At 37.8% G+C, this 26,445-nt stretch overlaps 1 protein-coding gene across 1 annotated transcript in view; it reads right to left on the bottom strand.

Moving 5' to 3' along the window:
• The window catches only part of SGIP1 (SH3GL interacting endocytic adaptor 1), a 167,018-nt gene that overhangs the window by 62,625 nt on the left and 77,948 nt on the right, over window positions 1-26,445 (bottom strand). Inside the window, exons 13-18 of the mRNA XM_042783350.1 lie at window positions 24,521-24,595; window positions 18,477-18,995; window positions 12,907-13,034; window positions 11,879-12,005; window positions 6,639-6,704; window positions 5,644-5,703 (exon numbers count right to left, since the gene is read on the bottom strand). Coding sequence (XP_042639284.1) covers window positions 5,644-5,703; window positions 6,639-6,704; window positions 11,879-12,005; window positions 12,907-13,034; window positions 18,477-18,995; window positions 24,521-24,595 — 975 coding nt within the window. The remainder of the gene's footprint in view (window positions 1-5,643; window positions 5,704-6,638; window positions 6,705-11,878; window positions 12,006-12,906; window positions 13,035-18,476; window positions 18,996-24,520; window positions 24,596-26,445) is intronic.

Raw genomic sequence — 26,445 nt, 5'->3', positions numbered from 1 at the left:
TTTTTTTTTTTTTTTTAGTGAGGGACATATCCAGAAACAACTGTGTAGTTTTGACAATTGTCATAAGAAGAAAATACACAGTAAACCTAATGCAGATACAAGACAAAATCCTGAGCTAAAGGCCACTTTAGAGACCAGGGAAATACCAGAAATAAGAACTACGTGTATCTTAGGTTGAATGCTTTTATAATATCTTCCCCCAATTCTCCTCATTCAGTTTGAATATTATCTCAAAGTATGAAAAATAATTTTCATATATATAAGTTAATAAACAAAAAATCTGTCGCATTTGATTTTCCTAATTTTCCTGCCAAGCGTATATTATGCTCTTGATTTAAAATATGATACAACAGAGAATCAGGGACATCAAATGCTTAAGATCACATGGCTACTGAGCAGCACAATCAGAATTTGAATATTATAGTGGTAGCAGCCAGCACTTCTAAGCCTATGGATGAATGCCAAGTGATGTTCTGCGGGTCAGTAGTTGATAGCAGTAAGGAGCAGCACAGGGTAGAATTACTAATTACACGGCTGTTCTTCAGAACAGGGGAGGTTTTGGAAGCAGCAATAGGGAGCTGGGAGAATTAAAACACTGCTTCCTAGTCTTATAACCTATGGACCACAGGAGTTTGAAGAACTTTCCCTGGAGAGTGTTACAGGAGAAGTGATGGTCCCTGGAGAGAGCTGGGCTTCAGTTAAGAAAATGAGTGACAAGTTTAGCAGAGAGATGAAAATGTAGAGAAAGGTTTGCAAAAGATATGACATGTCAGAAGGCAGACTAACAGCAAGGGCAGTAATGAGGAGCACAGAGCAGTCTAAGGAAGAGAATGTGTGAGAGGTTTATGAACTGATGATCTAGGTGATATTCAGACACAAGGACAATCAAGAACAACTATGGTTGTGGCTCTTTTTCACTGCCACATATAAGACAATTTTGTGCTTAAATAAACTAAGCAAGAAGATGGACAGCATGTTTTTGGAAACAGCTTGATATTAAATTTCTCTAGGACTTGAATTATTCAAATATCTAACAGTCACATCTTGTATTTGTCCTGGAAATATCTTTTCCCCCATTCTACCTCAGAAGAATACTTGATAACATCAATAGGATATATTCTTAGATCAATTTAAAATATCATTACTATTGTCACCTTTATTTTTCTTTTAACTCAATTTAAAATAAACCAATTAAGAGTATCAGTGAAGCTGTTTATGAAAGTAAAACACAAAAGAAATCTTTGGAGCTCTTGGGAGTTAAAATACTGATGCATTTCTCTCTTGTTAATTTAAATCTGGATGTATGAAGCACCTCGAGTTATTTCCAAATAAACTTATAAGCTAAATGTTCATTACTCAGTTGGTTGGCTGGTCAGTGGCTCAAACACTAGTGAGTGACTACAGTGTCTAAAACATTGTGAGAACAAATTGATGGCTAGACAAGCTAAGGTTTTGGACATTATAAAAACACCACTTAGAAATTAATAAATAATAATTTAATATTATTTGTAACAGGTGAATATTTTGACATGAGAATCTTTCTTCCTTTTCTACTTCCCTTGAATGAATGATTAAAGATAATAATAACTAATATTAATAATAATAAATGTGGATAAAACCAAAGAGCCCCAGGAAAACATGTTAAAAGTGCTATTCAACAAAATAAGTGAATGATGGTCTTTTTTTTTTAGAATCTAAAAATTTGAGGAAGGGGTACTATTCTCAAGTTAAAATATCACTACTTCTGTGTCATGTTAGCACTACAAAAGAAAATAAAAGCTTCTTCCAGACTATACTTGTTGTTGTTGTTGTTATGTGCCATGGAGTCTGATCCAACTCAAAGTGACCCCTCCTTGGATTTCCGAGGTGGTATCACTACGGAAGTAGACTGCCCCATCCTCCTTCTGAGGAGTGGCTGGTGGTTTTGAACCCAGCCTTCTGGTTAGCAGTCAAGTGCCTTAGGCACTATGCTACTAGAGCTCCCCCAGACTATACTAGTTAATAATGACTGAGTTGATGCACATAAACTTTGAAAACAAACTTTATCCATTCTTAAGGCATAGCAAGGCTTGCTTAGGTGGCATGGTTTCCTTCTTAGTTTTTCAAGTTCAAGGCTACCCTTGAACTTCATTTTAATGTACTTTCATCTACATAAGCATTTTCTTGGTGAGTTAAACAGGGCCATACACTTGTGATGTGGCTGCTTCTACAGCCCTTGAAAAGGCCTCACCTCTGCTTTCAAAACTGGAGTAGTCAAGGTGGAGCTAGCACAGTTTAGAACTTCCAATTAATTTCTATTAAATATTTTTTTTTTTTTTGCATGATTTCTCTTAACCAAAATTGAGATTATTAGAGAAATTTAGATCTTACTAATTATAATTGCAATGCTATCAACTTTAAAAAACAGTTGTGTCAAGTTGACTCTGACTCATGGTGACACCACGTGTGTCAGAGTACAACTGTGCTCCAAAGGGTTTTGAAGACTGATTTTTCAGACTTTGATGGCCACACCTGTTGTCCAAGGAATTTCTGGGTAGACTTGAACCGTTAACTTTTTAGTTAACAGCCAAGCATGTTAACTGTTTGTACCACCCAGGGAATCTGTTACCAGAAACCTACTACCAAATACCTTCTTTTCCTCAAATGAAAAAAAAAAAGAGAAATTTAGTTCACATGACATGTTAATTTACACATTTAAAAAAATACTTATACTTGTTTGATTACATGTTTAAAAAAACAAACAAGCCAACGACAAAGTGACTTTAGATTGGTATTGGTATCTCCAAAAAAGTCCAGCTCTTTCTGCAAAAAGAGACTCACACTAAAACACAAACAAACAAACATTCCAAAGCCAAAATAAGAGCAACAACAGAAAACTTCCAGCGTTGCCTTTGGGACTCCCAAGCAATTACTTGAGGGCTGCCATAGTGTAATTATTTAATTTCCTGGCTAAAACAGGGTAAACTGCAGCTTCTGCTGTTGCCAGACTGAACCAGAGAAAGGGCCTTTTCCTACATAATTATTTGCTATGATCCCGACTTAAAGCAAGCCCCATTGGGTTTCCAAGGTGATAAATCTTTACAGAAGTACATTGCCTGGTCTTCTTCCTGCAGAGTGGCTGGTGGGTTTGAACCACCAACCTTCTGGTTAGCAGTCAAATGCCTTAGGCACTGCACTATCAGAGCTCTTTGTTTGGTTTTTGGTTTTACACTTCAGGATACTGTCCTATTCAATTGTAGCATTTCCTTTTAAGATACTGCAGTATAGTAAATTACTTAGTGTGGCTTTTCTAGCCATAAGTCTTTGTAAACTCTGTGGTGGAATTTGCTGTGAGCAACCAAGGAGCTCCTGATTGTAAAAGTTATCCACCTGGGGTATTTCTGTTGGGTGCAACACAAAGCAATGTTCTGGGAGGTTCCTGCTCTCTGTCAGGTGCTTAGAATTCTGATGTTATGATTGGTTAGTTTGGCCACTTTGCCAGGCTCAAAAGAGGCCTCCTAGAGGCAGAAGAAGTCTCTCTGTGACTGCTAGTTGAGGAAGACATGCTGCTGAAAGAGACACGTGCTCCTGAGTGTCACCCGCTGCTGGGAAAGAGATGCAAGAGACACGCATTGCAGAGTGAGACACCGAAAAACACGCACAGCTGGGAGAGAGACTGTGAGAGACTGTTGGCTGAGAGATGGCGGGCTGGGGGAGAGACTGAGCATTTTTCCTGAACTTGAATTGTAGCCTGGTGCTTCCCTAATAAACCCCATAATCTGTGAGTTCTGTGTGGCCACTGCAGCGAATTATCGAACCCAGGAGACAGGTGGTGGGTGCTTCGGGAGGAACAGTTGGTGAAAGGGCTGGAGGGAGGCAGCATGTCTGGCCTTGCAGGAATAGACCTTGCATTGCTGATGGTGATCCTGTCTTCCTCTTGTGGGGTTAGAGGAGGTCAGAAGATGTGGCCTCTTTGCCTTTTTTGCAGATATATTGATCAGTAAAAAGACAACTAGGTACTTTTAATTCTATCTGATTCACAGCGAAAGCTTATATGGTCATAAGTTTGTGGTGTTGGCATTTTGATTATAATAAAATTACTGTCCTGAGGTAGTGACAGCTTTGACATCATGTGGAAAAATACACTTTCTCTCCTGAAGAAAACCCATCTCCCCTTCTACCCAAGTGAGGCCAAGATATCAGGTATTTGGAAAGTTTTAAATTAGACCATCTTTCCTGCTGCTATCAAAATCACTCCAAGATAAGGAGTTCCATCTCTAGAACCGTCCGGTAAACAAATTTACTGTTAATAGGAAAAAAATCCACAACCATACCAACTACTCAAAAATATATATCAGCCATTCTATTTTAAAAAATTGTGTTAAGACAGACATTCAAGTTAGAAAAAGTCTTTTTGTTGTCATGAAACACAAAGGCAAGTTCAATATCTAGATTCAAATCTGGAGTGTAATTTTTTTGTGTCAACTTTTGATTCCAGGAATAATTTCACTATTCAAAATCTTAACTGTAGAGTCTTAAGTGACAAATCTTTATCTAAAAATGACCCATTGATTAAACTATGTAATTTTTTCCCATTATTATTTTAAATGGGCTGCTTTATCAAATGCTTGGTGTATTAAGATGATTCAGTACAGGAATACAACACAGAAGAATAGTACTCTTTAAGGCAAAATATAAGAATCAAACATTGAGTTTAGGTATTTAACATTATATTTATGTATACTTTCTTCAGTCTTGTAAAATGGCAAGTCTGGCAATAGTTGTCCATTTTACTGCAGTCATTCCATGTCCAATTTCAGGAAGTGCAGATGGAACTTACTAAAATACTCCTTCTTCTCTTTTCCCATTTTTATGGTCTCCTATGCTGCATTCTTTGTCATAAGAACACATACATGTACTTACATTTTACAATAATGGATGTTGTACCAGAAAGATTAATTATCCAAGACAAAGTTAAATACCAATATAGACATACCTCATTTTATTGCAATTCAGTTTATTAGGCTTTGCAGATATTGCTTTTTTTTTTTGCAACCCTGTATCAAGCAAGTCTTGGTGCCATTTGTCTAGAATGTACTCACTTCGTGTCTCTGTGCCACATTTTGGTAATTCTCACAAAATTTCAAACTTTTTCTTAATACTATTGTACACTTAATAGACTATAGCATAGTGTAAATATAACTTTTATATGTATTAGGAAATAAAAAACCTTGTGTGACTCACTTTATCACAATTGCGATATTCACTTTATTGTGGTAGTCTGGAACCAAGCCTGCAATATCTTTGAGGTGTGCCTATATCAACCACATATGTTCTTCTATATGTTGCATTACATTTGCAGAAAAGTTAGGAAAGAGCCCTGGTTGACAGAGTTAAGTTCCATGGCCAGAAAACGTGTTTGGATTTTTTCAATTAACTACACCTATAAATTTAACTATGGATTAGCTTTTTTTTTAATATGAAAAATTAAAGATCACATACAAACCAAATTCATGTAATATTTTCTTTAATATTTAGTATTTTCTAAGTAGCCATAGCATTTTTATACAGAAAAGTGAGATCAGGTCTTTTGAAGAAAATGCAAATGGGGGAAAAAGGACGAGGAACTATAAATTAGAATCTGGTATGCTATGTACTACTTACCTTCAAAAGTCAAATAAAACTTTCCTCTGTCAAACCAAACGAGGGAAGGCTGTTCATTCTCTGTATGGCCAGGAGTTGAAGCGGGATGGGAAAGGTTAAGGAGAGGGAGAGAGAAGGACATAGTATGAGTTACAGAGCAGGTCATTAATCTCACTACAGGGTCGGGTGGAGGCATGGCATGCCGTTAACGTGCAGGGAAAAAAAAAAAGGGAAGGCTGGCAATCTATGTTTTGTTTTAGTTCGGGAAACAGAAAGCAAAAGCAAAGCCATGGAGGCCTAAAGGGATGGACACGTGTTGCTGGCGGCTGGATATTTGGTGTGTGTGTGCATGGAGCAGAAGTCTTCCTGGCCATGCAGGGGTGTCAGCATATTTTAACTGCGCTAGTTTGGGCAAACTGTCATTCAGCAATTGCTGTATCCATTTCATCTTCGATGTTATCCCCTTCTATGTTTTCACAAAAAGATAAAATTGGAGTTATGGGTTGTATAAAACGTTAGCTTCAGTTTTAAATGACAACAACATTGCCTATCAATTTAAAATTCCTGGAAGACGTCATATGTCTTCCAACCCCTCCCCTGGAATCACCTTATACATCCAGACACAAAACACCCTTTACCTATATACCAAAGAGGAAACAAAGTTACTAATGCTGCTCTATTAGTTTTAAAATTAAAAAGCAGTCACTGGACGTGTTATTTTGAGCAGTTAAATTATTCCTTCCTATGAAAATTCACAAAGCCGTAGCATCTCACCTGTTTTGAACCCTTTCACTGAGAAACTGTCATGCAACCTGCTGCTTTGTAATATGTTCAGTTAAAAACTTTTCAGTGGCATGAGTTCCACGATGGACAGAGAATATACAGGGTGCATCTGAGAGGCACTGGACACTCATGAGGTGAGGAGCATGTCCATGAAGTTTATAGCATTCAGATGGCGTAATGGCTTGGATTTTTAAAGTCTAAGTGTCTAGACAGATCACTCGCTAGCACCGTACCTGCAGGCGTTTCACAGTGCCTTTCAAACGAGGGCAGTTTGTCATAAAAAACATCATCTTCTGACACTACGAACCAAAGAAACATAAAGGAATGGAAAACAAAAACACAAATACAAATCCCAAATGAAACCAAGCAGCACACTTTACTGATCAAAACATAAGAAATGATTCCAATGGAAAAAAGAACAAAACTTAAGTCAGTGTTATGAGTATTTGATGATATGGCTATTTTATGATAATTCTGTGAGAAGAAATTAAAGTAAAATAATAAAAAAGAAAAAGGCGAGGTTTGAGCATCTGTGAATTTGGCTGAAGTCAGCCCCATGGTGGAAGTCATAGTCCTTCTTCTCAGGGAGTTATTAAAAGCGTTATCATTAATAATTGACTTGTGTGAGTGTGTTTCACTCCCACACAATTCTCAAGCAGCCAGACATGTATCCATCAACAAGAACCGCTGACAGAGCACTGACAGCTCAACAGGATCACCCAGCATGCACCTTTCCTCCATGGGGAAAAAGAAGCTTTTAACATGACAATAAAAAGCAACAGTATCAATCTGAGGTCCCTGCATGAACCATCCCATTTCAGCCTCATCAGTATCCAAATTGAATTTGCCTTGCACCTGCCTTTGGTAGTTATGGACTGTTAATTTTGAACAGCATTATTGTACTTCCCTCTTTGGCTATGGACTCCAGCTGTGGCCAAATGTTGTAAATTGGTCACAACGTCATGATTTGATGCTCTAGACCTCAACTGTTCCAGATCTTTGAACATGGTCTCCCTCCTCACTAATACACACAGGCAATTGGGGTTTTTCCACTAAGTGATTTTTCAAAAAGCCCTCAATGCCACAGGTTCGATGGGTATTATTACAATTTCAATAGAAAACAAAGTAAAATCTGGACAAAGACCAATAATGGAGAATCCTACCCACAATGTAGAGATGTAAGATAAGGCAATGAATGAGGATAAATAGTAACATTCCTTGAAAAATATTCTATTAGTTTGCCTTCTTGACTTAAAGTCCAAGGCAGACAAGCTTCTTTGTCAATATTTAAGGTTGTAGGATATCATTTGTCCATTACAATTTTTATTATACATGTGGCTTCCTTGGTAGCTAGAACAAGTTAAAGTAACTTCTGCTTATCTGTGGGAGAGGAACAGGACAAAGAGAACTGGCAGTAAAGGGCACTCAACAATGTCTCTGGAAAACAGGAAGCCAGACAGTTACATTGTCAGTAACTGGATATAAAAAGTTGTCTTTCAGACTCACTTGCGGGAAATGGCAGAAGGTATTCCTTATTCTGAAGAACTGATTTCCTATTTACAATCTCCTTAAAATGAGGAACCTCCAAGACTGCCACATATTCTTTGCACTGAAATTACAATCAAATAGTTTCCTAAGGATTGAACAGTAAGCATACTTAAGATTTTCTTTATGGTGGTTATAGACTTTGTGGGCTTAGGAAAAAAAATATCCTAAATGAGAGAATTTTTTTTAAAATGAACCATTGGATAGGTCTGTGCTTGGTTTAAATAAGGACAACAACCAAATTAAGTGCAGAGGGGAAAGTTTCCTTAAGGAGTAACCATGGAAACTGCCTCAAAATGGGATGAGAATGCTAATACTGAAAGCCACCTTTCAACAAAAAATTGCATAAGGAAAAAAAGAAGACTAAAATAAAAGGTGAGAATTTTTTATTGGGATGACAAATATTCAGTTCCAAAAATCTGTCTTTATTTTTGCATAAAATAATTGGCAGTTAATACAGGTATTTTTTATTTTTTACTTTTTTTTTTTTTTTTTTAGAAAGTTGTTCAATTCAGAAAGCTTGGAGAGACAAAGGCTTAGATGAAATATTTTACGTTTTAGATGCTGTGGTTACTATCTCACTACTAAATTGAATTTACTTCTGCTCCAAGTCCATATGCTGCTTCTTCTGGTGCTTATAAATGATCACACTTCAATCATTACAGATTCCTGGGATGCTAAAGATGCAATTTAAAATGCATAATTAACAGTGAAAAAATATACTTAACAGTGAACTTAACAGTAAATAAAAATTGCCTTTATGGTAGCCTTTTTGTGGTGGGGTCCTAAAGGGAGATATTACCAACATATTAAAAAAACCCTAATATTAAATATAAAAATAAGTAAAAAAGAAAGATGGATATTTACAAGTAGACATAATGCCCTGTTTTAAACAGAGAGTTAAATGTCTAAGAGTTTTTTTTTAGAATAATTTTTAATATTTTGTCTATCTCCAAAATATTAATAGGAATTACTTCCCCGGAGTCAAAGAGTGAAGAGCCTATGAGCTTTTTAGAGTATAAAAAGAGTTTACTATATTTCACTGATTTTAAAATATGTATTTTTTTTTCACATCTCTAAAATTGGGGTGGATCTTATAATCAATGCCATCAAAATATACTGCATCTTTGCTTAATTGACATCTTCCTGCCCTCTTTGTTAGTCATATATAAAATAATGATATGTCTTATATTCAAAGGGACCTCTGGTGGCGTAGTGCCTAAGGCATTTAACTGCTAACCAGGAGGCTGGCGGTTCAAAACCACTAGTCACTCCTTGGAAGGAAGATTGGGCAATTTACTTCTGTAGTGATATCGCCTCAGAAACCCAAAGGGGAGTCGCTATGAGTTGGATCTAACTCAAAGACAGTGAGGTTTTTTTTTTCTTACATTCAAGGGTATCTTGAAGTTAATGAAATACAGTCACATAGAAGCTCTTCATTATTGAAGTGTGACTATACACAAAAAGGCTTTTCAAGAGTGGCATCTGACTGACTATTTCATAATCACAGCTCTCATAAAAGATGTTATGCTTCAAATCCCTTACAGATATTTTCTTATATGAATTGTTGTGTAAGAAGACAGATTAGACTTGCTTATAAAAATTTAATGCTTATTTTGTTCCTATCACACCCACAATTTGGCTCAAGTGTCACGGGGAATGTCAAAAACTATTGTGGTGGCAGCAGGAAAATGTTGAGCCATTAACATCAGGGAATTTACTGCTGAAATTCTCTACTTCAAGTAAGCTACTTAACTCTATTAAATTGACATTCCACATAAGTCATGGAGAGACCCCTTGGTGCTGAACAGCCAAAGCACATCCTCTCCAGAAAGAGAGAAACAGCAATGCACAAGAAGCTGCTGGGCAGTCAGTCATTTGACGATGTATTTACTTCAGAGAGAAGTGGCTGTCAGGTGACCCACAGCAGCAGGAGGAAATAAAGAACAAGAGGATGAGGAATGCAGTGGGAAGATGAAAACCAAATAAAAATGACAGAACCAAACAGATTAAGTCAGAACGTCCCTCAGCAATGAAGCAATGTGACTATCCTCTCATGTGACTATTTTCTTTTTAACCCTTCTGTGGTTCGTCTTGAAAATACACATGTGAGGTGTGATAAGAATCAAAGCAGCTGGCTAAGATTTGAGATTTCTGCAGCAGTGAGTATAGAAACACAATGTAAAACATGGACATAATTCAAGTTCCCCGTGTGTGCAGTTTTCTCTGTGAATACACAGGAGTTGAAAGAACATGGAAGAAGTTTCATCTGAGGTCATGTGGGGTTGACTTTCTGAGTAGTTAGCTCTTCTTCCTTTTTTAACCAATAAGGTAAATCACATGGAGTGGGTGGAACACATGATCTTGAGGGATAAAAAAAGCAGAGGAAGAGTGGAGAAATTGTCTATAGCAATCAACGAGGGCTAAAGAAGCAGAGTTCAAAACCAGAAAAGAGAGAAATGGCTAATAGACATCTAAAAATAGAAAGCCTCAATATACCAATTAATGATGCAGACAAGAAATGGACTTGACTATATAAATAATGGTAAATATATGTCTATTAATAAGTCATATAAAACAGGTAGATTTCTGTATTTTCTCCGAATTTGATGAGGATGTTTGGGATGGTGTGATTAAAAATACAGAACATATGATATAAATAAACTCTCTTTGGGGGCTCTAAAGGACCCGCCTTAAAGACAGGCATTTTTTCTCCAGAAGAGCTTGAGGCTTTGATCAAGCTGCTTCTCACATGAGCAATTCTACAGCATGCTCTTTGGTAAACAGCAACAATAATTTATTTAACTTTGATTAATGATTCTCCCAAGCAAAGCAGGATGGATCAGCTGTCTTTTAATACAGAAGCCTGGGAGAGGTGTTCCAGATAATAAAGGAAGAGAGTGGGGAATGGGGTTGCATGGCAAAGAAGGAATGGGAAAGCCCCATGTCAGACAAAAGAGACACCATGCAAAAATGAGAGAGGCAGTGGGAGCTATGGAAGCTGGGTGAAATGGTATTGAGAGAGACCAGGTTTGGGAAGAGGGAAGCCACTCCAGGCAAAACAAGGCATTTAAACCTGGGAAAGCCATCCAGCTAAGCAGCCACTCTCAACTCTTCACTTTCATCACACCATAATGAAAGAGGTACAAAGGCATTTACTGAAAATGCCAGCAATGAATTATTTCTCTGGGAAAATTGATCACACATCACTGAAAAACACTAAAAGAAAAAAAAAAAAGATTTCACAAAGTTTGCTCAAGTCACACAATGCTAATGTTTATACCATTTGTCAAAATAAGGAAAACAAAAAGGATGAAGAAATGAAAGATTGAAGAAAATAGAAGTTTTAAATTTTCTGATTTCTGATGTATTGTTGTTGTTGTTATGTGCCGTCGAGTCGGCCCCGACTCATAGCGACCCCTCCTTGGGTTTCCGAGGCAGCATCACTACGGAAGTAGGATTGCCCAACCTTCCTTCCGAGGAGTGGCTGGTGGGTTTGAACCGCCAGCCTTCTGGTTAGCAGTCAAGTGCTTTAGCCACTATGCTACCAGAGCTCAATTTCAATAAACATCCCCCCCCTCAAAGGAGACTACTCTTATTACAAGAAGTAATATCTAAATTACAGGACCTTATTTGGTGATTTCTTCTTCAATTTTAGGAAGAGCTTTATATGTAATACCATAAGAAAATTCCTGCAAAACACAGGTGTTAAGGTTCTTTCATTTATTTATTTACTTGACATTTCATTCATTTATTTATTTTGCCTCCTTTGCTGAGAAGGTGCTTTTAAAAGAAGAGTCAGATGACAGTAGCAAAACATATAGCAAAACAATTTTGACCAGAAACATAGGGGCCTAGGGGATTTCAGACCATGTAAAATAGCCAGTAAACACCACAAACAGATTAAAAGAGAAGAGATAATTTTTACCAACTGTGGGAGTGGTAGCTGCACTCAAGGAATTGGTGGATGATATTGAAGAAGTGCTTTCAGCCCGGGCTAGGGGCGCTATCGGAGGAGGGCTGGAAGAGTGTATGGGAGGGCTAAAAGGTCTGGACTGCAGGGAGAAGAAGAGATGAAAAGTTAGACATACAAGTTGTAGTGCTTTCATGTTTTTAATGTCTCCCAGTCCCAGATATAACAACTTGAGCTCTTAAAGGAATACACATGAAACCAATTTTACACTGGAATTGATTCAATATACCTAAACGGGAGCTTGTGGAATCTAGCTAGAGCAACCACAAACAATAAACATGTTAAACTCAATACGTATGCCCAGGTTTAGAGAAGCTGGGATCTGTGATGTGATCAGTGGTTCTGTTTCAGGACTGTGAACTCAGCCTTCAGGGGCTAAGCAGATAATAAAACATGAGAGCTCATAGCTATCTAAAGAGGTTCAAATACAAAACTCTCCATTGTGCTAACAAACAAAAAATTATGGGCATCATCAATGTGTTACTCCTGTGTGCAGATACCAAAGAAATTTGCCTCCACCGTAAATCTCATGACAAAAGATAAACATTGCTTTCCTTTTTCCCCAGGCTTAATATACAAACCAAGAAACTTTTGGAACAAATTCACAGGGACACGACTCTCCTTTTTAAATTCATGCAGTGTGCCTACCACTACTACCAATAACTTTTCTGTAGTCAGAAATAAGGACATGTCCTCCAAAATCAGATAAATATTATGAAAGGAACCATTTCTCTTTCTAAAGGATTTGGCATAATTGAGCATTGCTACCTTAATTTTCATCAAACTGTACTGTAGCAGAGCTGCCTATTAAAATGTGCATCCATACTGCAGTAACTCTCATATGCTAGCTGTAAGGGCCATTTGTACTATAGCTCTAATGCTTAGATTTAAAGTTGGGATGCTATGTGTTTAGGCATTTTTGAGTTTTTGTTTGTCATTCTCACAGCTTGTTTCTGAGCAAGCCAGGGGAAAGGGGAACATACCACATCTCCGACTCCAGGCTTTCCTGGAGGTAGCTTTGGCCGAGATGGAGGCCGGGGAGGAGGTGGAGGTGGGGTAGTGCTGCTGCAAGAAGCTAAGGGAGTGGCTGGTCGAGCAGGAGAGGACGCACCTGAAAAATAAAGTGGCATTAGAAATGTCTGGAAACGTCCATGGCCAAAGCACTGTCATCGTTTGATCCCTCCTTCCCTGTTCCCATGGCAGCAATGTCAGTCCTGCTTCATATCAGCAGTTACTAGATCAAATACTATATAGCACATGATATTTTTTTTTTTCAGGAAAAAAAAAATTCCTCAGTTCCACTATGATTAGTGGCAGAAGCTGAAGCTCATTGCCTTTTCTTTGTCATACAGCACCCAGTGAAAGGTAAATCCGTTTATTGCTCTGTGACAGAAAATACATTCTTAAGATTCTTTTGACTGCATGGTGGATGCCTTTTATTTTGACTACATGCCCACCAAAATTATGATGAATTTTCCTATTTTTTTGTATATGTTCAGAACTTATTTATGTCGAATAAGGAAACGTAAGTCAGAACTTGAAGGACTATGGATGATTTTTCTACACTGTTGTTGTTATGTGCCATCGAGTTGGCCCCGACTCATAGAGAGCCCTCCTTGGGTTGCTGAGGCAGTATCACTAAGGAAGTAGATTGCCCCATCTTCCTTCCGAGGAGTGGCTGGTGGGTTGAAGCTCCAGCCTTCTGGTTAGCAGTCAAGTGCCTTAGGCACTACGCCACCAGAGCTCCTTTTTCCACATTAGATTTGTGTTTTACAAAGACGAGTAAGAGGATTACCCTGTACTTCAAAACATGTGCTGAAACTGTAGAAATTTGCCCAAACACCTGGCATTAAGCAAAAGAAAAGATAGTAAGAAAAGAAAATAGATGTAGCAGAAGTATTTTATATCTAGAAGTTTAATAAACACATTGAATTTAGAGGATTTTTTTGAAGGAAGCTTCTTTGTGACCTGTCTATGTAGACTTGGCTCATGATGATTTTTGTGATGTTTTTGAAAGAGCCATTAGGATTTACCTTTCCAGGTGTCAATGACAAGCATATGAAACAAAGAAGACACACAGAGGCTGGCATGCACATGACAGGACACCGCTGGAGTCTCTGTACACAGGGGCCTGATATTAAGTCAGACATCTGGGATACCTGGGAAAACCACTTGGCTAAGTACCTTAAGAAAGTCAAATCAATATTCAAACAGGTCTTGTTCAGAAAAGTTCCAATGACCCCTGAGGCTTTGTCACTTTGGTGAGAGAGATACACATACAATCATACCAAGAAAATGCTAAGAAATCCTGTCCCAGGAAAATATCCCCTCTCCACTGGCATGCCCAAATGTGTGCATATGGCATGCCCAGATGTGTGCGTACACACACACACCACACTTGAGAGTCCTAAACCAATTTTAGTCTCCATAATTTCCTATTCTCAAAGTACTTTGAAGTTGAGCATCAAAAACCATCTATGAATTTACTTCTCCAGGGAGTCCATGGGGATAAACCCTGCTCCTCTTGTTTAAGCAACCTGAAATCTTGGATGTGTTTGTCTGTGCTATTTATTCTAAATGTAATCACATTAGTGGGAAACCTTGCTAATTACTAATATTACTCCCAGCCTACTCCCTCCACCACACCTCTGTCTCTACATCTATTTTCTTAACATATTGTAAATTTTTATTTCTATTGAGTCAGGATCTATGCTAGGTACTTGCTATGTATTATCTATTTAATCCTCACAGTAAGTTTCTGAGGTAGGTATATCAGTATCTGGGGAAGGAAACTAGGGCTCAGAGATATTCAGTAACTTGCCCAAGGTCACACAGTTCAAATGGTCTATTTAACACCAAAGCATAAGCTCTTAAATATAATCTCTGGTAGTTTTAAATAGACTGTGAAGACCAACATTTTGGATAGTCTGTTTCTATTTTTGAATAGGAGCTATGGTAGTGGAGTGCCTAAGGCACTTGATTGCTAACCAGAAGGCTGGTGGTTCAAACCCACCAGCCACTCCTCAGAAGGAAGGTTGGGCAATCTACTTCCATGGTGATACTGCCTCGGAAACCCAAGAGGGGTCGCTATGAGTTGGGGCCAATCGATGGCACATAACAACAACAACAACAACATAATGCCAATTAAAATAGCTATGTGTGGCTAGTGGTTACAGTATTGGACAGAGTAGCTCTAAAAAGACTATAGTCAGAAAATTGTTGTTTGTTGCTGTAGAGTTAATCACAACTCATGGAGACCTTGTATTTGTCAAAGAACTGCTCCATACGGTTTTCAAGGCTGTGACCGTTCAGAAGCAGATCACCAGGCCTGTCTTCTGAACTGCCTCAGGATGGTTCATTTGGTTAATTCAACCTTGTATAGCTCACATATACTTGTTTATGAGTCAATGTGTGTATAACAGCTATTAATATTGTTTTAGGTTCTCAAATTGGAAAACATTACACTGAACATTCTATTGCTACTACCATGTATCTTTCCTGGTCCCCAAACTTATTACAAACCAATAAAACTCTCCTTTTCATCCCTAGCACACAACCCACATGGGATAAATGGCAGTCTTTGCCAAGAATCAGTCTGCATTCCAATAAAGCAATATTCTGGCCATATAAGGTATTTGTAACATTTTGCCATAAGGAAAATAAAGTTCTTGGAGCAAATTCTTAACTTCCAACTGTCTTTTACCAGCAGCTAACTCTTGTGATTCATAAGGCTGTAGATACTGTTTACACTTGGTCAGTGACACTCATCTTGCTATGAATGAAATGGAAAATATAAGCACAGTAATATCCAATTAAACACCACTTGAGAAGTATAGGAAAAGTTAGTTCCATCAGGCTGCATGTTATAAAAATAGATAGTGAGAGGTATTGCTAATCTTTAAAACAAGAGGCCACATCCTATTGTTTTAATCCCAAATTTACATTTCTGCCAGTCTGTGTGTGTTCCATCAATAAAAGATTAAGCAGCAAATAAACTGGGACTTAATTAGGGAGATAATGGTGCAAAGTTTTATTTATTCATGGACTTCACTGGCCCAGTTCAATATCCCACTTAGAAATTCAATCCTTTAATACCAGCAAAGTACAGCTTTTCCTGCTCAATTATTAAGAATCCATAGTCTTTACTGTAACATTTTTAAATAATTTCAAATAAGAATATGGTAGCTAAACATTAAATAAGAAAATTCTCAAAGATTCCAGGAAGAAAGTCAAAGCTTCTGTCTTCACTCATTAGATCAGTAGTCAATTCAATTGTGGAAGGTGATAGAGGAAACACAAAGGAATATAAAAGCCCACTCCCCACTGATGGTGTTTACTTTGAGAAGAGCATAGTGACCCATTGCTGGAGGTGAATAAGCATTCCTTGAGAAGCCTAGTCCACGAAAAACGTTCCACAGAAAACACTGGAAGCACAGTCCTCTCTTAAAACCTGACAACTATCTTTCTTTTCTAAAGTAGGGCAGTCAGTCAGAGAGCCAAAGTCTTCACATAAAAAATCAAAACCCCACTGCCATTGAGTCGACTCTGACCCACAGTGACCCCCATGGAGTTTCCAAGGCTGTAACTCTTTATAGAAATAGATTGCCTCATCTTCCCCCCATGGAGCAGGTGGTGGGTTTGAACTGCTGACCTTCTGGTTAGCAACCAAATGCCTTACCCACTATGCCACCAGAGATCTTTATAAATCTTCACATAGGGGCCCTAAGACTTAAAAAAGCAATAGAGGGAAGGACCTGGGCTCTCTAACCTTCTTGAATATAGAAAGGAACACAATGGAGAGAATAATTTTGGTGACCTTGTTGATAGCAGTTGTGCAGTATAGGTGAGTGTTAGTGGTTGGTCAAATAAGCTTGAGATGTTTGTAACTAAACCTTACAAGGCTGTCTAGATACCATAGTGGTTAATAACACATGCTTAGGATCAGATAGACCTGTGTTTGAATCCTAAGTCTATCACCTGTAGCTATGTAAACTTGAGAAAATTACTTGACATCTTTTTGCTTCAATTTTCCTTGTAAAAATAGAGGAAAATAACAGTATGCACCACATGGAGTTGTTGTGAGGATGAAATAATGTACATAATGTACACTTTAGAATGATTTCTAGGACAAGAAACTATAGCTGTTGCCTTTACAGGCAAACTAATGGCCCTGAGAGGTCCCATGGCAAAGAAACATGCTGCTATTGTTTAAAATTATGCTTCCCAAATTTATTTGTGTATTGAATAGTTCTCTTTTTTTGTTGGGAGAAGGGTACAGGAGTATATCTACTGATACAAAACATTGGTTTTGTGTGCAGTACACACAGCTAACACTGAAAGAGACTCCATTGAAAGAGGCAGCAATGATGACTGAATATAGAGGCAAATGCCTTTCTTTTCTGTCTCTTACTACATATAAGTAACATATCTAGTCTCCTCTTTCAAAGCAAATGAAAAACAAATAACAGAGGTCACCTCATGGAAGGTGCCTAAACTGCACTCACATGCATAGGAGGAAAGAGTCTGGAGGATTTAGCCAGAGAAACTTGAGTAACAGTGGAATAAATGAGATGTAAGAGGATGCACTAATAATAGGAGCTCTGGTAGCATAGTGGCTAAGACACCTGCCTGCTAACGAGACGGCTGGCGGTTCAAACCCACCAGCCACTCCTCGGAAGGAAGGTTGGGCAATCCTACTTCCGTAGTGATACTGTCTCAGAAACCCAAGGAGGGGTCGCTATGAGTCGGGGCCGACTCGACGGCACATAACAACAGCACTAATAAAAATCTTGTTACTTCTTTGGTATGTATGGCAGGTGTACATATTGTTTCATAATTAGAAAACACAAATGAAGGAAAATGAAAAAAATAAAATTCAATGTTAAAATTTGCATCTGGAGTCCCCAAAGGTATATTTCTGATAGTTTGTTTCCATCACCTGTCTCCATACTTTGAGCTGACATCATGGCCAAATGCTCAAACTGACAACAGTTTTGTTTTTGGTAACAGATTGATTAGGTTGGGGATAAAATAAGGCATCTTCCTTTTGCTTTAGCCTCAAATCATCATTTCAAATTCTGCTTTTTATTCCAAAGAAATTAGACTGGTCAATATGAACCCTTCAATATCCCCTGCAACATAGATACACAAATGAACTATGAAGATTTAGAATCCCTGTGAAGACATGTGACAAGGAAATCAGACATTTAACACGAAACTCATCCACTGTGAGATGCAGTTTTCTAGAACTTTCTTGAATTCCAAACAATGATATCACTGTTTGCTTTAAAGTACACACTTCCTAATTGCAGGGTTGGAGGCAAGGCACTCCTAGGGGCTGGGAGTACAGGGCAGAAAACATCCACAGACTTGGACTAGGACTATGAGCATTCGATGAACTAGGACATGCCACAGGGCCACAGAACACCCAAACCAAAAAAGGAATAGCTGAAGCTCTAAAGCCAACTGCCAGGCAGGAGAAGGGTATTGCTCGCAAGGCAGCAGGCACGGCCATTCCCTGTCACACGAAGCACACCAAACAGTTAAGACCTACCACTGGCGGTCCCCGTACCACTGCCGGAGCCAGGTCCAGGGGATGAAACCACAGTCCTGTAGGTGGGTGGTGGTGGGGGAGGTGGAGTTGCTCTCTGTCCCAACCCAAAATCTTTAGGAGATGCGATTGTTTCTAAGTAATCATCTTTAATGAAGGTCTGCTCAGCAACTTTCTTCTGGACTTCTTCTAAATTGAGTGGCGATGGTACATTGCGAGGAGGACCTGGAGGACCAGGAGGGCCAGGGGGTCCTGCGAGGGCTGGGGAGCCAGGAGGACCAGGAGGCCCTGGAGCAGGGGGCTCAGCTGGGTTGTCTGATGCCGCTGGTGGGGACACCACCTTTTCCTTTGGAGTCAACTCTGGAGTAACATGTTCCGGGGATGTATCAGAAAAATGGACCCATTTTTCTTCAGCATTAACAGCAACAGACTTGGGGGACAATACTGGGCCAAAAATGCTGTCCAAGTCATTGATTGATGGTAGTTTTTCAATTTTGACCTCTGTTGCTGACTGGTCACTTCCTGTGGTTAAAGTAGTTGATTATAAACTTTAATTGGCTGTGTTAATATATTGGGGTGGGGGTGGGGAGGAGTCATGAAAGCTACAAGCATGAAACAAAACTTGGTAAATATATTGCCTTGAGAGATGCCTCAGTGGGTTATTTTATGCTGTAAAAATATCTGCATTGGATTAGGAGCTGAAGATGAGGGAAGAATTCCATTTTTCTGCTTCCATCATTGTTTTATGCAATTAGTTATCCTTTTCCAAGATACACACAGTTAACTACTTTTATCATCATTAAAGTGATGAGCATGATATGGCTCTCAAAAACTGCATACAGGTGGACAACTTGGACAAAAGTGACGTTTTGAGAAGGTATTGTCAGGTTTACAGAAATATGGACTCTGGAACTACAAATTCTAAATGTGAGGTTGCTTTTGAAAATCTGCACTATTAAAATAAGCACAGCACAGTGTTTTTTATTTTCAGTACTTTGGTATTTTATAAAACTTGTCTATTTAGGATATTAAATGAAAATGTTTGATAAACTAATAACAGTATCTGTTGGTTTAAAAATTATCACATCATAATGAGTTGTTTATACCAGAAGCACTGTACAAAGATCATTTAAAGAGATATACACATATATTTACTAACACACACATGCACACCCCACACACAACACACACATAAATTATTGAGAAGGCTTTTGGTGCTTATTAGAACTGTTAGATGTCTACCTGTTTAATAGGAAGGAAATTATAAAAGTATCTTTATCAATTCTTCCATCTTCCAAGTCTAAACTGTTAATATCATTGTCATGGCAGTGATGTATATCTGATTGAAATCAATGACATATAAAAGTCTGTTTTGCCTAAACATTATAGTCAGATATTCTTTTTAATTCATCTCAGAAACAAAATAAAAAAAAATTAAAAGCTATCTTCTACAACCTGGAATGAAATATTTGATAACAAATGACATGAGAGGAACTGTACTTTTTTTTTTCAAATGGTGATTATTCAAATTAGAAAGTGTTACCCAAATAACTGGAAGGCATGGGCAGATGCTTAAAGAAACAGAAGCCATTTTACCATTGAATAACCTTTGTGCTAAAAGAATTGGCTTAGTACTTCCATATTTCTAGTTTGAAAGGAATTAACCTTCAAGGTTCCAATGTGACAGATAAATTGGGCAGCACTTTGCATAATCCACAACATCTATAATTTTTGTTGCTTGTTTGTTGTTGTTGTTGTTGTTGTTAGGTGCCATCAAGTCATGCCAACTCCGAATGGTCCAGTGTACAACAGAATGAAATACCTCCCAGTCCTATGTCCTCATAGTTATTGCTATGTTTGAGCCCATTGTTACAAACACTGTGACAATCCATCTTGCTGAGGTTCTTTCACTTTTTTGCTGACCCTCTACTTTACCAACCAAGATGCACTTTTCCAGGAACTGGTCCCTCTTGATAACCTGTCCAAAGCATGTGAGGTGAAGTCTCACCATCCTGACTTCTAAGGATTATTCTGGCTGTACTTCTTCCAAAAAAGATTTGTGTTTTGTGGCAGCTCGTTGTTGTTGTTGTTGTTGTTGTTGTTATGTGCCGTCAAGGCTGGACCTGACTCATAGCGACCCCTACTTGGGTTTCCAAGGCAGTATCACTACGAAGTAGATTGCCCAACCTTCCTTTCAAGGAGTGGCTGGTGGGTTTGAACTGCCAGCCTTCTGGTTAGCAGGCAAATGCCTTAGGCACTACGCTACCAGAGTGCCTCTGGCAGCTCATAGTATATTTAATATTCTTCATCAACACCACAATTCAAAGGCATCAGTTCTCCTTTGGTCTTATTCATTGTTCAGCTTTTGTGTGCACATTGAAAGTACCATGGCTCGGGTCAGGTGTGACTTAGTCTTCAAAGTGACATCTTTACTTTGTAATGCTTTAAAGAGGTCTTTTGGAGCAGATTTGTCCAAGGTAGTATGTTGTTTGATTTCTTGACTACTGCTTTCATGGGCATTGATTGTGGATCCAAATAAAATGAAATTCTTGACAACTTCAAACTTTTCTCCATTTATCATGATGTTGCTTATTGGTCTAGCTGTAAGGATTTTTGTTTCTTTATGTCGAGGTATAATTCAGACTGAAGGCCACAGTCTTTGATCTTCATCAGTAAGTGCTTCAAGTCCTCTTTGCTTTCAGGAAGCAAGTTATGTCATCCACATATCGCAGGTACTTAATGAGTCTTCTTTCAATCCTTCACATTTTCTAGATGATTGGATTATTTGCTCAACACACACATTGACTCACCATGACTCATACCTTTCCTGATTTTAAAAGACTCAGTATCCCCTTTTTCTGTTTGGACAACTTCTTCTCTATGTACAAGTTCCACATAAACATAATGAAGTGTTCTGGAATTTCTATTCTTTGCAATGTTATCCATAATTTGTTATGATCCACAGAGTCAAATGTCTTTGCATGGTCAAGAAAACACAGGTAAACAAATTTCTGGTATTCTCTGCTTTTAGCTAAGACCCACCTGTTATCAGTCATGATCTCTCTCATTCTATGTCCTCTTCTAAAACCAGCTTGAATTTCTTGCATTTTCCTGTTGACGTACTGCTGCAACATTTTTGTATTATTTTCAGCAAAATTTTACTTCAGCATATTAATGATTTGTTTGACAATTTCTGCAACATCTTCGGAATGGGCACAAATATGGATCTCTTCTAGTTGGTTAGCCAGGTAGCTGTTTTCCAAATTTCTTGGCATAGACAAGTGAGTGCATCCAGCATTGCATCCATTTGTTGAAACACCACAATTGGCATCTGTCAAATCCTGAAGCCTTCTTTTTTGCCAATGCTTTCAGTACAGCTTGGACTTCTTCCTTCAGTACTATCAGTTCTTGATCATATGCTACCTCTGGAAATGGTTGAATGCCGACCAATTCTTTTTTGGTACAGGGACTCCATCCTTCCATCTTCTTTTGATGCTTCCTGCATTGTTCAATAGCTTGCCCATAGAATGTTTCAATATTGCTACTCAAGGCTTGACTTTTTTTCTTTAGTTCTTTCAGCTTGAGAAATGCCAAGTGTGTTCTTCCATTTTAGTTTTCTAATTCCAAGGTTTTGCACAGTTCATTATACACTTTACTTTGTCTTCTTGAGCCACCCTCTGAAATCTTCTGTTCAATTCCTTTACTTCATCGTTTTGTCCTTTTGCTTTAGCTATTCTGTGTTGAAGAACAAGTTTCAGAGACTCTTCTGACATTCATTTTGGTCTTTCTTTCCTTTCTGTTTTTAAAAATCTTTTTAATGACCTTTTTCTTTCTTCATACATGTCCTTGATATTATCTCACAACTCATCTGGTTTTGGTCATTAGTGTTCAATGTGTCAAATCTATTCTTGAGATGGTTTCAAATTCAGGTGTTGTTGTTGTTGTTATGTGCTATTGAGTCAAACCCGACTCATAGCGACCCCTCCCTGGGTTTCCGAGAGATGGTTTCAAATTCAGGTAGGATACACTTAAGGTCATATTTGGGCTCTCATGGACTTGTTTTAATTTTCTTCAGCTTCAACTTAAACTTTCCAAGAGCAATTGATAGTCTGTTTTACAGGCAGCTTCTGGCCTTGTTCTGACTGATGATAGTGAACTGCTCCATCATCTTTTTCCACAAACATAGTTGATTTGATTCTTCTGTATTCCATCTGGTAAAGTACACATGTATAGTCACCGTTTATGCTGGAAAAAAGGTATTTGCAATGAATAAGTCATGGATCTTGCCAAATTCTATCATGCAATCTCTGACATCACTTCTATAACCAAGGCCGTATTTTCCAACTACTGATCCTTCTTCTTAGTTTCCAACTTTTGGGTTCCAGTTACCAGTTATTAATCAATTCACCTTGATTTTATGTTTGATAATTTCAGGCTGCAGATATTGGTGAAAATCTTCAAGTTCTTCATTTTTGGCATTACTAGTTGGTGCTTAAATTTGAATAATAGTTGTATTCATTAGTCTTCTCTGTAGGCCTATGAATAACTTGTAACACTGTACTCTGGGATAGATCTTGAAATATGCTTTATAACGAAGAATGTGACACCAGTCCTTTCCAAGTTACCATTAACAGTAGATGTAATTGTCCAATGCAAAATTGCTATACCAGTCCTTTGCAGGTCATCAATGTCTACGATATTGATTTTTATGTGTTACATTTCATATTTGATGACTTCCAATTTTCCTAAATTCATGCTTCATACATTCCATGTTCCAATTATTAATGGATGTTTGCAGCTGTTTCTTTTCATTTTGTGTTTTGTCACATCAGCAAATGAAGGTCCAGAAAGCTTTACTCCATTCATGTCATGAAGGCCAACTCTATATTGAGGAGACAGCTCTTCCCTAGCAGTATTTGGAGTACCTTCCATCCTGAGGAGAAGGTATTATAATAGAGAGTGTTCCACTACTATTCATAAGGTTTTCAGTGGTCAATGCTTTAAGAATTAGATTGCTATGTCCTTCTTCCTAATCTACCTTAATCTGGAAACTCTGTTGAAAGTCTACCATGGTGACTCTGCTTGTATTGAAATACCAGTGGCATAGCTTCCAGTATTACAGAAACACACAAGCCACCACAGTATGAGAAACTGACAGATAAGTAGTGGTTTTTGCTCTAATTTATGGGAATGAAAGAAGCCAAAATTGCTTGAAATAGCCAGAATATTTCCTTATGAGACTTTGTGATGACTGTCTATTGGATTTGACTCAATATAAATTTCTTAGCTATGTCTTACTGATACATACTCTACTCAGTAACTTCAAACTCACCAGTCTGCAAAAATAGCAAAAGATGAAGCTGCAATAGAATTCCAAAGGTAATAAAGAATCACATTTTAAGAGCCTAGACACGTAAAATAACCATTATTACTTTGATGTGCTAATTCAATGAGGGTAGGCAGATTATAAATTATACTAATAAATGATACTGGTTTTAATAAAAGATAAAGATATGCCTCAGACAAAAATCATCTTGCCATATTTTATAATCTTTACGCATCTCTTTGCCATGGGATAATAAATAATTTAATGACTAATGTGAAAAAATTCTCCACCACCCAAGTATGCTGCATATCCTGTGAACCATTTTATGTCTTTAAGGACTAGATATTTCTTGGTCTAGCAAAATTTTTATTGTTCCTTGGAAAAATAATGTGCTTTGAGAGTGTATTAATCTAGAAATCATGAAAATGAGAACCAATGAAGTGAGATGCTAATTGAACAATGACTTTCCAAATTCAGTTATTTTTTCTTTCATTTTAAATGTGGCCTTCATTCATCAAAATCAAAAAGAGGAAAAATTGAAAAAATGACCCGTTTGTGAAACTTGGAAATGGTGATTTAAAAAAGTCTGCATAGAAAATTATTGCAGAAGGAAAGATGAATACAAACATTAATGTTCAATGCAGCTTCAAGGGTGTGTTGAGGTCTGAGGCCACTGCTCTGATTGCCATATCATCCCAGTGCAAAAAAGACTAAAGCTTACCTGGTCCAATAGTTAAAGGCGAGCCTGTTCGGGGTGGTGTGGCTGGTACATTTTTAGGAGGCAGTGGTGGAGGTGCTGCAGAGAGAAGACAAGTCTAGCATTATTGCTAACTTTCTTTCTAAATTACATAACATTTTTGATAAGCAGGATTTGGGCTTTCATTCAGATTCCTCTGGTTGAAATTAGACTAGCTACTTAATGGTCTGAATGATTTAAGTTCAAAAGAAAGGGACTAAAACAATACCCATTAAGATTCTTCTGTTTTATGAAAATAGTAATTTATCAAAATAATATCAAGTGGAAACAATAATATTACCATTTTATTCATGCATTAAACTCATTTGATAAACCTTAAGTGCAACAAAGTTCCATGTCCTGTAAGAACTAGGAACATAGGACTGAATGAAAACAGCTTCTGCCCTCAGGGAATTAATGACTGAATAATGGATACCATGTAAAAAGGCAATTACAAACCAGGATATAATAAAGAAAATAACTGGCTGGACTATAAAAACAGCTCATGAGGAATTTTTAATCAACTCAGGATATTATTGCCTTGACTGAGTATGGGAAAATTTCTCAAGGTTATACTCTTTAAATTTTACTCATTTTTGAAAGTCGGAAGCAAAATGATTTGGATCAAGGAAGAATTAGAAGATTTCTTCAGTAAAAACTACAGCCAAACAAATTTCTGATGTAGAAAAAAACATCACATTATAGCTCCTACCCAAATATTCACCTTTCTGAATTGGGCTTGTCACTACTTTGTGGGCAAATTTAAGAAATATTATTTCAAAAGATAACACTTTTTTTTTTTTTTTTCCTGTTCTGTCTTTAAATGTGTATTTTCTTGTCATGGCCATATCTGATAGATCAAAGAGCTCACACTAATTACAAGGCATCTCAAAGTTCACTCATGAATCTGAACACGGTTCAATCTTTCATATTCTAGGAGTTCCTTGGAGGTAATGCTAACTGAAAAGTTGAAGGTTCAAGTTCACACAGAGACACCTTGGAAAAAAGATGTGGTGATCTGCTTCTGAAAAAATAGCCACTGAAAAATCTATGGAGCACAGTTCTACTCTGACACACATGGGGTAACCACGAGTGTTAACTCCCTTTTCATAACTAAAATCAGAGTGAGTCAGGAGGGCACTTAGCAAAAAAGCTCTTCTCAGTACCCTACCCTCCAACTATGTACATTACGAAGAGCCTCTTTTGTCATTACCTCCCTTTCTATCTTCCATCTATGTATTGTGGAGACTACCCTGTCTGTCCACACAACAGGCACAACTAACAGCTACCATAGTAAAGTATAGAAATACGTAGTTTTAATCTTAGTTGTGAGCTTCTGTAAACTACACCTCAAATGATCATGATTCCTCACAAGAGCCAAGAGTCAGTGAGAGACTCTGTTTTTGATTAAAGATTTTTGCCTAAAATCAATCAAGATCATAATCAACAAAATATCCTACAAGCAAATAAAAACTCATAAAAGCATAATAATTTAAAAGAGCACCATGCATGAAATGGGCAGAGTTATACAATACGCATGAATTCTACAACAGTTTCTGCTGTGCTGGTAAGTGTTAAGTACAGCCCATAAAACTCACAATTCAAAAACACCAATCAAAAAAAACCAAACTCGCTACCGTTGAGTCGATTCAACTCATAGTGGCCCCTCCTTGGGATTCTAAGGCGGTATCACTACAGAAGTAGATTGCCCAATCTTCCTTCTGGGGAGTGGCTGGTGGGTTTGAACCTCCAGGCTTCTGGTTAGCTGTCAAATGCTTTAGGCACTACACCACCAGAGCTCTCAAAAAACACCAATAATTGCAGGTTCCGGCAAGATGGTGGACTAGGCAAAAAGACTGCACAGACCCTCTTCAACAAAGAAAAGGGAAACCAATTAACACAGACACAGA

This window comes from Orycteropus afer, unplaced genomic scaffold (assembly GCF_000298275.1).
Source record: "Orycteropus afer afer isolate SDZICR_OR568_19922 unplaced genomic scaffold, OryAfe1.0 scaffold00016, whole genome shotgun sequence".
NCBI classification, from domain to species: domain Eukaryota; kingdom Metazoa; phylum Chordata; class Mammalia; order Tubulidentata; family Orycteropodidae; genus Orycteropus; species Orycteropus afer.
The sequence above is the reverse complement of the archived record's forward strand: the minus strand, read 5'-3'. Positions and strand labels throughout refer to the sequence as shown.